Below are 13,341 nucleotides of genomic sequence, written 5' to 3'. Positions count from 1 at the left end.
ATGTGTTCTTACAGCAGAAAACTTGTGTCCAAAACTGATCCACTCTTTCTCCAGCAGAACCTACAACACACACACACACTGTCAAGATAGACACATGTAAAAGTACAATGTGTGTGTATATGTGAGACCTGGAAGCCTCTCAGCGTGCGGTAATGTCCGTCCAGCATGAGCATGGCCAGAGAAGTGAGCTGCGCTGTTCGATCCCAGCCGTCGCTGCAGTGGACCACCACAGATGTCTTCCCGGATTCCAGCTTGTCGGCTATCTTGACTGCTCCGGCTAACAGGAGCTGCACACAACAATTTCAGCTAGCAAATTCCAGGTGGGGGGTTGGGGAAGTTGTGTGGCTTTTCTTACCCTTATGTACTCCAGCCAGTGAGTCTGGTCGATATTGGAGTGCCAGTGGGCTTCATCGATGGTGGGGTACAACACATCCTTCATCTTCCTCAGAGACTCACGCATTACGTGGATGTTGGGGATCTCCAGGAAGTTAAGCTCCACGCTGGGGTAAAAGCTCTCGCTTTCATAGCCGCCATCTTTGGTCTGCAAAGAAAGAGAAAACTGAAAGTGGAGAGTAGCGAAGAGAAATCAAAAAAAGGAGAGGGTCTGACTTTGTTGGTGTCTGCCACGCTGCAATGGCGGGCGTCAAAAATGCTGAGCTTGTGGGACTGAGCGTTGGCGTCCATGATGATTTGGAGCAAGTGCTCGTCCTCTTTGCAGCGGCGGTCTGAGGGTCCGACTAAAGGCTGGCCGCAGCGCACGATGGTAGCCTGGGACTCGGGGTGGATCCAGGATAAGACCTGCAAGAAGGGTGGGGGTGTCAAAGCAAAGCCAGAAAACATTTAGAAAGTAATTTCGCTTATTTACCATTATTTTACTATATTTTGCATTATTTAGCGGTATCATTCAGCTGCATTTTGCACAATTTAGCATCATTGAGCAATATTTAGCATCATATAGAAGGAATTCGCCATCATTTAGCATACATTGGAAGCATGTAGAAGCATTTAGCATAAATTATAAGCATTTAGTATTGTATAGCACAGAGGTCCCCTACCATCCCAACCTCGAGTCTGTAGACGGGGTTGAATTTGGTCGATAAAACTTTCAGAAGCGATGATAAAGAAAATAGACAATTAGTTTCATAAATAACTACACCAAATTTTATGTAAATGTAAAAATCAATTTAGGAAAAGAGGGCGCTTATTTTATTTTGAAAATAAGACACATTTATTTGAATCTGACGTCCCACAGTTGGGCTCTCGTAATCACTACTAGCAGTTGCAAAAAATGTATCTAAGTTAACTGTCATGATGCCACTCGATAGTTTGTTAGTTATTTTCCTGTGTTCTGTATTATTTCCTGTCCTAGTGGTCTTTTTGGTTCTATTTCCTGTTAGATTTCTTTAGCAAGAAGGGTCTACCTACAGACACTCAAAGTCGCGCCCACAGGGGTGACGACAACAGCAGTGAACCGTGTCGAAAGACATGCCCACAGTGGCGCTGACAACGCAAGAGTGGACACTGCAATTGTTAATGTGATCCAAGATGGCTGATCCAAGATGGCTGTTGCAACGCACAATGGTTGGTGTTATTTCGGTTGTTGAATGTTTTGCTTTTTCAGCTGTTTATATGCAACCCTAACCCCAACTCCAACCCTAACTTACTTACAGCAGTATTTTTAAATTGTATTTCTGATTACCGTATTACGCATTGTCTTTCCTGCTTCACTTCTGTTTAAGACACACTTCGCTTCTGTTGTCGTTACCCCTGTTGGTACGTCTTTAAAGGGAGAGCGGGTTAGAGTGGGCATTACATAAGAGCGTCTGCAATCTGCAGCTAGATGTGCTTGTCTTTTGCTGCACTTTCACTTTGTTTAGTTTCCTGCCAACGCACCTGTTTTCTGTTTCTAATCAAGTCCATTTAGGTTTACCTGTTGCTCCTTGGCAGTTCTGTTTAATTGCCTTTTTGTCAGTGTGCATGAGTTACTCTGTTTAGTTTTTTTTGTTCATGCTGTGTTTTGCTCTCCAAGTAAAGAATTCGATTTTTTGACCTGCACCCCACCATCTGTCACTGCATCCTGGGGTCACGCCCTCAGCCATATGCCATTGTTACATTAACAAGTTTTCTCATAAGAGATGATGAATAAAATTTAAGGTTACTACTCAGGATAAAAAGGATACAAGAAATAAACTGAAATATTAGCTGCTACTCCAAATATGGTTTCTTTCATGCTAATTTGTGTTTCCTCATTTCGGATTAAAGTTCAAACAAACTATCCTGAGCTTTCTACAATGGTATTGACGATGATGTTGCTGTTCATGATCAAGACTAGATGTTTGGCGATTACCAAACAATGGGCGTTAAAAACATTAAAGTAAAACACACGTCCTGTTAGCCACACATCAAACAATCTTCTCTCTAGAAAACTCCACAATTGCATTAATGGTGTGTTTGTAGTAATTTTGTAGTTTTAATCTGATGTTGCCCTTGTCTTTAACACAAATAAACAGCATCAGAACAATTATTGTCAAACTGTAGTATGGGTACCACTAGAGGTACGTGGGCTCCATCTAGTGGTACGTCATAGAATCATTGATATAAATATTGTAATGTAACCGTTTTATTTTCCTATACTCAAAACACAGTGCTACTGTTCACACTATGTGTAATGTTACTTGCTAAAAAAAAAACACTCTGCCTTGTTTATAATGGCCTACTACGAAACTATATTTGAATGTTGGTCATTATGGTGGTACTTGGAGAGCTAGGTGTTTTCTAAAGTGGTACTTGGCGAAAAAAGTTTAAGAACCACTGCATTAGAGTATTATAATGCCGTCAGAGGTTTGTGGGAACGTGGCTCAAAAAGGTTAGGGACCACAGATTTAGCATTATTTCTCTGACCGGAATGCGATGCTTGGCTCGGAAGGCAGCCACTCGCTTGATGTCGTCGTCAGTGATGTTAGTGGGAATGACCAGTACAGAGGGGTAGGTGTCACACAGCTCGTAGGTGCTGTTGACCTTACTGATAGTCCAGCTCTCATTAGGGAGACCCTGCAGTCACAGGCAGCAAAAAGTACATTTACGTTATTGCACGCTTCTTTACAGTGCTCATCACTAAGAGTCCCCTTACCTGACGTCTGTACTCTGCTACAGGATCATACACCTTCCAGCCGTCCACAGGAAACTGCTCCTTGTACTGGAAGGCAAACAACGTCTGCACAGAAGACATTGTGTGAATGTTCCAAAGCATTCGGACATATATTATTCTACACCAAAACTCATCTGTTAATTCATATTATTCTTAATCTTATTCTTCTCCATATTTTGGCGTTCTCCTTCTGCACATTTTTTATCCTATTCATATTGTTCCAACTTCAAAATGTTAAGTCTTTTACAGGAATCCCGGGCTTTGTTTAAAAAAATTTTTTTTTCCAGATTTCCAGGGACATTATTCCCCATTCGAAATTAATTGCCCATTTTTCAAACTACCACAATTGCCACATGTTTCAACCAATTCAAACCATTAAGCTCATCTTGGAAATTCAAACGATCATTTTTTCAAGTTCAAAGAAATTCTAGGAATTCCCAGTATTTCCGGTTCGCGATTCATTCAAAAAACATGTTTTTGACACCCCTCTATTGTCATTTTCCAAAAAATCCCACTTTTCCTGAAACTCCCAAATTACCAGGAAATTCCTATTGAAATTAACTTTCCAAGTTCCACAATTCCCACATTTCTTCAACGATTCAATCTGTTCTAACACCAACCTGTTCAGCTCATGAATTTTGTTATATTGCGCCATCTTGGAAGTATGCTAGCTGTTAACCTGTTAGTATGCTAATCTTAGCATGCTAACATTTTATTTTAGCTAATTTCAAACTTTTTTACATTTTAGTCATGGATTCCGTTACTTGGCGCCTTCTTAAAAGTATGCTAGCCTGTCACATTTTAACATTAGCATACTACTGTTATTTTAAATGCTTGTAAATGCATTAAAAAGAATTGCATTACATGAAATAAATACATTATCTGACTTCCTTGGTTTGTGTTAGAATTGAACATCTCCAATTTAAGTGGGGAAATATACTATAACAATTAAGAAAAATATTAAACTAAATTCAACTATAGTCTCATATATACATAACATATATATAATACCCTTAATAAACTGAGTTGCCAATTGCTGTGGTATTAAAAAATAAATTATAACAATCTCCAGCAATATACAAGCAGAGGTGGGTAGTAGCATGCTACATTTACTTACGGTAAGTAACTTTTTGGATACATTTTACTTGTCAGAGTAGTTTTAATTCAACATACTTGAGTATTTTGGTAAAGAAGAAGGCTCTTTTTAATTTTTTAAATTCCGATCACTACATATATTTATGTCATCATATGTATTTACAAGCTATTGATTACTGCTTGCAGAGACACATGTTTGGCTAATTAGAGGAATTCTTCCAGCGATTACGGTTACATGACTGTTTCACCAATCCAACATAAGCACCAGTGACATGTGACTTAATTTCACCAATCAAACATAGCCTGGCAAGCACATGACCGCACATGCAGGATCTGAGCAGAAGATGTCATTGTGGCTTGTGCAGCCCTTTGAGACACTTGTGATTAAATAAACTTTGATGATTGTTTGACTTCAAACCACACACTGTAAAAAGTGACATGTCAGACGAGGCAGCACAACTCTTCATTGTTTACTTACAAACTAGGAAATATAACATTTATGTCATGTGCTGCCATCAGTGTCACTAAAAATGTTTTTTTTATAAGTGCCTGTAAAATGTGGGTCTTTTGTGGAATAATCTGTAGTAGTCTCTCTTTGTCTAGCAACTACGGTTGGAGTTCCACTGCAGTTATTTTATAATTGTACACTTATACTTAAGTGTACAATTATAAAATAACTGCAGTGGAACCTCAATTTACAAACTTCACCATTTGCTAAACTTTTGATTGACAAACTCTTGAATTGTCCCAAGTATTCCTCCGTGTGAGAACCATGTCTCTGTGTACGAACGCTTCATTCAGTCATTAATTTTTACTCCTCCAGACAAAAATGCAGGGTGCATCATTATAGCGGAGGCGGCGCCTTTCACTCACTTTCTGCACAAGACACACTCCTTTCTCAACGCTTCAGTATGTGTGCCTTTTTTGTGTTTATCCCCCTTTGACTAGTTTTGTCCATTTTGCTAAGTCAAAATAAGTCCCAAAAACCTAACAGACCACCATGAAAAAAGGAAGGGGAAGGCCTGTGGATTAAAAATAAAGACTATTTGCAAGGAGTACTGTACATTAATGACTGACAAAGATTGACGACCTTTCCACAACAAGTTTTAATTGCGAAGACACCTGTTACTTTTCTGGAAAAAGATGCCAGAACATACTTGTGGCACAGTGAGGAAAAGATATGACCGGTACCGGTCCTTGAACACAAGAGAGCACACACGGAAGAGGGTAGAAGGGGGTACCTCTGTCTGTCTGCCCCTCTGATGTGGGTGGACTTCGCTTTTTTAAAATGTTCATTATTGTAGCAATTTGGTTGTTAAAGTAAGGCTTTCTGATTGTTTGAGAGGGCACCATAGTGGTGGCTTCTGTGTGTGTACGCGTGTTGGTAGAGCAGCGCATACAGTACAGTTCAGCTTGTTGTTAAATAGAAAGTTGATCCATCTTCCCTTGATATGTTTGTTTCATATACAGTACTGTATATCACTTAATATTGTGTTCAAAGTGCACTAACCTTAACTAAAATATGGATTTTTATTGAGGCTGGAACCCATTATTCATGTTTAAATTATTTCTTATGGGGAACTCTACTTCGCTATAGGCATTTTTCTATTTATGAATCAGGTTCAAGAACCAATTGTTGCACTCTACTAAATAAATCAGAAATCACTCACCAGTAACTCAATACTTGAGTAGTTTTCTCACTGAACATGCGTTACTCAAGTAATTATCTGGATGACTACTTTTGACTTACCGGTAAGTCATATTACTCTGAAGTACTCTTACCATTTTTTTGGGCTACCTACCCACCTCTGTATACAACATTAAGTGCGTACACCTGCACAGTGTAATGAGAGACTGTTCAAAGCTCCCTCAAAAAATGTCTCACTAAAGCAAAGGGGCCCAAAGTGCAGCCCGGGGAACATTTGGTGAGCATGCTAAAATAATGTGACTGACCAGGCTGTGTGAAAGAGGGAACGCAAGTTTGGCGAGCATGTCCACCACATCCGGAAGACTCATCTCTGTCTTGTAGGCAAACCTGGGACTCCTCATGTCCTGATATAACCAAAAACACAGTGCATAAAAAATAAAATAGCTTTTTCTGTTGTTTCTTTGCATGTGTACCTTGCAGACCAGCTCCAGCCCTTTAGTATTCTCGCCTTGGTTGGGTATGCTGATGGTCTCCAAGCGGCTGATGGCTCCCAGGTTGACATCAAGAACAAATGGAGATTCCTGGATGAAGACACCTAATATGTTACAAAGTTAAAGGAAGAAAAGCAGAAAAAGTATAATGTGGTGTACCCTTTCCATGCTGCTGAAGTAGAGCTTGTAGTCTGTGATGGTCAGTGTTCCATTGAGAAGACCATTGAATGGACAAATGTACATCACGTCCTGGACTGCATGAAAAACAAAAAAGGTTATTAATTACAATACATTACAGTAGATCACTACCATATTTGTAGATTACTTTCTTTTATAATAATCCACTTCACTATGCACTTTAATGTAACATTTATATACCTCACTGTATTGTTTGCATTGTATATATACACTTTTATATGCCAGTTCATTACTTACCTTTTTCAACATTATCTTTTAGACATACATTTTTAACTGTAACATAAATGTCTTGTTTGTACAGTATGTGCTTTGCTGCTGGCAGGGTTATCTGCAATTTCGTTGTTCTTAATGTGCAAGTCTATTCTATTCTTAACTTTTTTTCTTTTTTTAAGTGTTTGATGCGCTATCTCAAGGGGGGTGGGGGGGAGTGCTGCAGCTATGAATACAGCATAGGGTGCCGTCTCACAAGTCAATTCATTCAATATTTTCCAGCAGACGTGATGTTTTGTAACTGCGTGTTTTGAGAGTGCAATACTGTATGAGTGTAATTGTTTCCTAATGAATATGACAAAATGTAAAATGTGTTTGATAAGGCATGTTTAGAATATTAACCTACATGTATTAGGTTTAGAGCATGGGTCTTCAATTACATTTGTTCAAGAGCCAGGATTTTTTCTAAGCAGCAACTGTGATGTGTATGCCTCGCCGTTGCCCCCTTGAGCGCAAGAAGTGCTGCTGCATAAACAAGCAATTCTCTAATAAAACCGAATGGTTTCTTTATTTGGGTGATGTATGGCGAGCCAAAAGAAACAGCTTTGACTGGCCGGATGTGGCCCACAGGCCACCTATTAAAGACTTATTGCTAAGAAGATCACTTCCATGTTTGCGTTAATTTTTCATAGTTTTTACCATTCACTAGGGGTCTTGGAACCTAACTCTTTACGAAAAGTGGGGATCTACTGTTCTAGTAAAAGTGCTAGCTTGCTAATAACTCACTTGCAGTCTGAATGTTCTCCCCTGGTAGCAGAGGAACCTGATTCTGGAGCATTCTGACTCGGGCACCGTATCTTAGAGCCGGAAGGTTCTACAAACAAAACAGTATAAGTTATTAAGGTGCTCTGTATGTGTGCTCAACACTAATCACATAAAGATCATCTCATTAGCAGAGTTGAATAAACCTGGCTGTGAAAGTGACAGATGACGGGCAAAGACAGCAGAAGAACAAACGAGAGCAGTGTGAAGAGGAAGGACAGAAAAGAAAAAGCAGAAAGAGACTTGCCAAAGCATCGGAGGGATGCTCAGAGTCAGTCTCTCCATGGTAACAAAGGCCTTCATCCAGTGAATCCTGTGGCAAGGAGGGGGGCAACATGGAAATGAGAGAGGAAGAGAAAACTGCAGAAGAGATACAAAGAATATGAACAGACACCATATTGTGTGTGTTTTTTCTGTGTAAAATATGGATTAAAATATGTTCTAAGGAATAACCTAAATTAGATATGTATCATCCAAGCTATCAAATCAACCGTAGTGTGTTTGTGCAATAAGCATTGTCTGCAATCTAGTGGCCCATCTTGGGATTGCAGGTCACTTGGAATTGATTAAAAAATAAAAGTATATCTACAGTCGACCGACCTCTGGGAGTATAAAAACAATTGAAACATACTTATTTTATATTTTAACCCTTGTGCAACCCTATTGACCAAAACAGGAATTACATGTGCTTCTTATGTGATATGATGGTTCATTTTTAAGGTGAGGATAATAATAATAATATTAATAATAATAATGGATCAGATTTTATATCGTGCTTTTCTATTATTAGATACTCAAATCGCTCACAGAGAAGTGAGGAGAGCTTTTTTTAATTTTGTGTTGCAATTACAAGACCAAGAGGCACGTTCGGACACTTCCGGGTTTCAGGCGACAGTCTGGAGTCCCTTTAGGCTACTGTTTATTTACCTGAATCAGTGCAGATGTGGGCGTATTTTGAAAGGTTTAGAGGCAAATATATAAGCGATCATGAAAAAAATATTTAAAATGGGATGGACTGGATTTATACACTCTTAAGAAAAAATGTTTTTTTTTGTGATTTAAAGCATTTATCATCACCAAGACGTTACTGCTCACTCCAACCTCACTTCAATGACACTTACACGGATTTAGAGAAGAAAAGATTGGCGGCACATCGTGTCTTTACATCTGGAAGGGTCCACAATTTAAACATTGATCAGTGAAAGACAAAGTTGGACTTATTCGTCGCTAAGTAACGTACTGGACTGACATAACGTGCCGGGCTGAGACACTAATGAGAAAAAGGATTTGTTTGTTTGCAGTTGATTTCCTGCTACAAATCATGTCTGCAGTTGTTTTTTCGGTGTGAAGTTCATATTTTGTCTCATTGTTCAACTATAAATATCTGTTATTCAGCAATATTTGCTAGCGATAACAAGATTCAGTATATGCTGTTGAGCCTATTAGAGATTTATTCATCTAGTTTATTAATACTACTAAGGATGTTTTCTTGATCCTAAAAATGTCACCAAAGACGCTATAATGTGGTCAAGTGTTGAATAAAGCACTTGGATTTCCTGCACAACAACAACTAAGCTTTAATTTTCTGTTATGAAAATATGGTGGATTGGACCAACAATAACAATATTTATTACTAGGACTTAACATGACGTTAGTTTATTTGCACAACCAGGTCTTCGTAGTTATATTTAGACATAGAAACCACAACAGAACACAAACTAATGTAATCTATTGTACTTTTCTTACATTGAATTCTGCTATCAAACAATAATCTTGATTGCATCACAGAAAGTTTCTTAAACAAATCAAATGTTCATACAAACGTTTTACAAAGTGATTGCTGCACACACAAACATGGTACGATTGCATACCACAAGAGTGGAAAGTGATTATATACAAGAAAAACGGATATGACGTCAACCAAGCTATAACAGTTTTTCTTTTTCACGGCTTAATTCACACTATGGTCAAGCAGCTTGAGCGTAGCATTAAAAGAAGTGAGAGTGAGTGTAGAGTTTGAGCAGAAAATGTGGTATTGCCTTACTGTTCTTGGGTGTCCCAATCGTGAGCGATAGAATATAGCTTTCATAGAGTCCTGAAAGTAATAAAGTCAGGGAAAAATGGAAGTGCGTCGAAGGAAATAGTTCTTAAAAATATGACTGTCAACATCTTGTGGAATACAATCAGATCACGCTTGTGTCTGCAGCGATCACTTTGTAAAATGTTTGTTTGAACATTTGATTTGTTTGAGAAACTTTCTGTGTGTATCGGGAATAGCCTCTCCATCTTATGCATGACTGTCAAAAGCATAGTGTAAAAATAAGCCAAAGCAGAAGAGAAAGTGTGCAATAGGTTGACAGTACGGAGGTCAATTTGTGTCTTTATATCTGTGTGGAGTTTGCATGTTCTCCCCGTGACCGCGTGGGTTCCCTCCGGGCACTCCGGCTTCCTCCCACCTCCAAAGACATGCACCTGGGGATAGGTTAATTGGCAACACTAAATTGTCCCTAGTGTGTGAATATGTGTGTGAATGTTGTCTGTCTGTGTTGGCCCTGCGATGAGGTGGCGACTTGTCCAGGGTGTACCCCGCCTACCGCCCGAATGCAGCTGAGATAGGCTCCAGCACCTCCCGCGACCCAGAAAGGGACAAGCGGTAGAAAATGGATGGATGGATTACGAAAGCTTTTTTTAGACACTGAATTTATGTGACTTTTTGCATTTGAACTTTATGAGTCCCTGGTGTGTGAATGTTGTCTAGCTTTGTTGGCCCTGCGATGAGGTGGTGACTTGTCCAGGGTGTACCCCACCTTCCGCCCGAGTGCAGCTGGGATAGGCTTCAGCACCCCCCGCGAGCCCGAGGGACACAAGCGGTAGAAGATGGATTGATGAGTTTTATGAACTGATTTTTTAATTTTTTTTTACATCAAATCATACTGACAATTTCATTGAAAATAAATTCAGTGTAAGAAAATTAAGTGAAAAATTAATTGTATAAAAGATCAGTGGCGAAAAATTTGCTGCTTCAAAAAGCAATCAATCCTGTCTCAGAACCAGCCAATGAGGTGTCAATTTTGAAGTAACGTGACACAAGGCTTGCAAAACACCATGAATACCATGAATTGATTACGTGGACCCCGACTTAAACAAGTTGAAAAAGTTATTCGGGTGTTACCATTTAGTTGTCAATTGTACAGAATATGTACTGAACTGTGCAATCTACTAATACAAGTTTCAATCAATCAATCAAAACAACATGAAAAAGGCAGTTAAATGGGCTACCTGGGCACAATACAACATAATACATATTTCAAAAATGATTCCAATGGTTAACATCTGCACTGATTGAGTGACATACGGGTTATGTGTCATGATTTGCAGCTAAACTAACTGTGATACACAATGTGACCAGCAGATAGTGTTGGAATATGATGTTCAGGTAAATGTAAGGGCTAAAGATGTTTGGATGCATTCATGAAGGGAGGAATAAATGTTTGAGCGTATACTCGTTCACAAGACAGAGTTTAGTCATTTATAGATTAACAACACACTACGGTGACCATAGGAAGCTCTGCACGTACGGGTCAGAGTGGGTGGACAGCAACAAGCCTGAGACCTTGCAAACACAAGTGTCACAGACGCAGAATTCTACAACAAAGTTCGGCAGAACAGTGATACTATATCAAATAAGTGGATGTTTTTTAATCTTTTGCCTTAATTTTTCACTGTGTGTGTTGCATCTGTGTTGCTCTTGCTCAATTATAAAAGATGTCAATCAAGGAGGCGGTCTAGGAAGTAGAGAAGCAACGTTCATATATTTTATTGTTCATAGTTAACATTGTAAATCCCACATTCTGTATGTTCATATACATTTTGACTGTCTTTTTCAGTAAAAAACTAAACAGATTATCCCAAAACAATGTACTTTATATATATTTTAATGAATTATATGACAGTCAGAATGTACATATATAGAATGTGGGATTTACATTATTATCTATGAACAATAAAACACTGCATATTGCGAATATATGAATGTTGCGCTCCTGCAGACCACCTCCTTGATCGACATCTTTTATAATCGAGCAAGAACAACAAAGATGCAACAAACATGGCGAAACATAAACGCAAAGGGTAAAAGACACTCACTGTCAGGCTTTTTTGCTCTGTTAACAAACCTCGCCCACTCTGCCCCACTCTGTTCATTCTCAGAGCTGCGTATGTCACTCAAAAGTGCAGATTCTAACCATTGGAATAATTTGCATCGTTTGAAAATATCCAGCGGGCTGCATTGAAACGTTAATTATGTTGTATTATGCCAAGGTAGCCCAGTTAACTGCCTTTTTTCATGTTGTTTTGCAAGCCTTGTGTCACGTGACTTCAAACTTGACACCTCATTGACTGGTTCTGAGACAGGATCGATTGCTTCAGTCTTAATTTATCGGAAGTGCTTTTTGAAGGAGCACATTTTTCCACATTGAATTTTTCAGCACATCATATTTTCATACTGAATTTTTGTACACTGAATTTATTTTCAATGACATTTTCTGCATAATTTGATTTGTTTTTAAATTCAGTTCACAAAATGCAAACGCAAAAAATTCAGTTTCACAAATTCAATGTAAAATAAAATAAAAACTTTCGTAATAAAGATACAAATTAACCTCCACAGACAGCCTTGTAAATAATTGCACATTAGTTACCTTGTCTCTATTGATGAGGTCAGCTGAAGCTGAAATCTGACTCGAGATGGTGGCTGCCATCAGCTGTTTGCACCACTCCACATGAGAACCTGATGGACTAAAAAAACATTAGTTTAAGAAAATTGACAGAAAAGGGGGTGGTCACCGCCATGTTTTGCCACTCGCTACGGCACTGCATTCACATAAGTTCCTATGGAATGCATCTTAAATACCACTATTCGTAAAATATGTTTTAAATACTCTGTAAATGTAAGCTTACATATTTCTGTGAAGCAGTAAGTGTTAGCCTAGCTGGGCCTGTTTCGTGAAGCTAACACTTGCAACATCCTGAATGATTGTCAACAGGAAGACAATTGGCTTACTTTAAAACATCTAGTCATGTACACGAATGCTGCTCCAAATGAAGGACAAGATAGTTAATGATATTGTGTGAATAAACAAGTGGTTATAGATTGCGAGTTCATTAAAGATAATAATGCGCTATTTGCATAATAGTGTAGCATCAGAGCTACTTGAGTCAACCGGAAGAAAGTGCAGTGGAGAGGAAATACGAGCTTTAAATAGCTGCCGCTATGAGTAATGTCAACGTTTCACTACCTTTCCAGGCTTTCTCCACTGACTGGTGCGCTGCTCGGCGAGCTCCATGGCTTTTTGTTACCGCCTGCTCCGTCCGCCATGCCGGCGCTTTGCTTCTCCATCCGCGGAAGATGGGCTGTTTCTAGGTCACAGAGGCGGGGGAAGCACGGCGTCCTCCGATATGAGGGTGCGGATATGATGCGTTTGCTTTCGAGTTGTACGTGTTGCTGCAAACGTTCAACTATACACTGTGTAGTTGACAATGTGTTTTTCTCGCCATTCGTGGTTCTATTGGGAGCAAAACAACGAGACTGATATAGGGATTAGCTCAACATGACAACAGCTGGCGTCTTACTTCTGGTTTAGGGAACGTTTTTTTCTTATTTCCGAGTTGGCCTGAACATTGCACGGTAGCAACTAAGCCCCCAGCAGCACACGTGACACATACTGTAA

The 13,341-nt window shown here is 39.2% G+C and overlaps 1 protein-coding gene across 2 annotated transcripts in view; it reads right to left on the bottom strand.

Moving 5' to 3' along the window:
* LOC133606246 (phosphatidylinositol-3-phosphate phosphatase MTMR1-like) overlaps positions 1–13,249 on the bottom strand; it is a 19,103-nt gene extending 5,854 nt beyond the window's left edge. Inside the window, exons 1-13 of one of the 2 annotated variants that reach the window (XM_061959975.2) lie at positions 12,910–13,249; positions 12,313–12,409; positions 7,860–7,925; positions 7,577–7,664; positions 6,542–6,636; positions 6,365–6,472; positions 6,197–6,295; positions 3,131–3,214; positions 2,902–3,051; positions 610–798; positions 356–541; positions 129–287; positions 13–60 (exon numbers count right to left, since the gene is read on the bottom strand). In XM_061959975.2, coding sequence (XP_061815959.1) covers positions 13–60; positions 129–287; positions 356–541; positions 610–798; positions 2,902–3,051; positions 3,131–3,214; positions 6,197–6,295; positions 6,365–6,472; positions 6,542–6,636; positions 7,577–7,664; positions 7,860–7,925; positions 12,313–12,409; positions 12,910–13,010 — 1,470 coding nt within the window. In that variant the 5' untranslated portion in view covers positions 13,011–13,249. The remainder of the gene's footprint in view (positions 1–12; positions 61–128; positions 288–355; positions 542–609; positions 799–2,901; positions 3,052–3,130; positions 3,215–6,196; positions 6,296–6,364; positions 6,473–6,541; positions 6,637–7,576; positions 7,665–7,859; positions 7,926–12,312; positions 12,410–12,909) is intronic. The other variant, XM_061959976.2, reaches the window with a different exon arrangement.
* Between the last annotated feature and the right edge of the window lie 92 nt (positions 13,250–13,341).

The sequence above is a fragment of the Nerophis lumbriciformis genome, linkage group LG05 (genome assembly GCF_033978685.3).
Source record: "Nerophis lumbriciformis linkage group LG05, RoL_Nlum_v2.1, whole genome shotgun sequence".
Taxonomy (NCBI): domain Eukaryota; kingdom Metazoa; phylum Chordata; class Actinopteri; order Syngnathiformes; family Syngnathidae; genus Nerophis; species Nerophis lumbriciformis.
The sequence above is the reverse complement of the archived record's forward strand: the minus strand, read 5'-3'. Positions and strand labels throughout refer to the sequence as shown.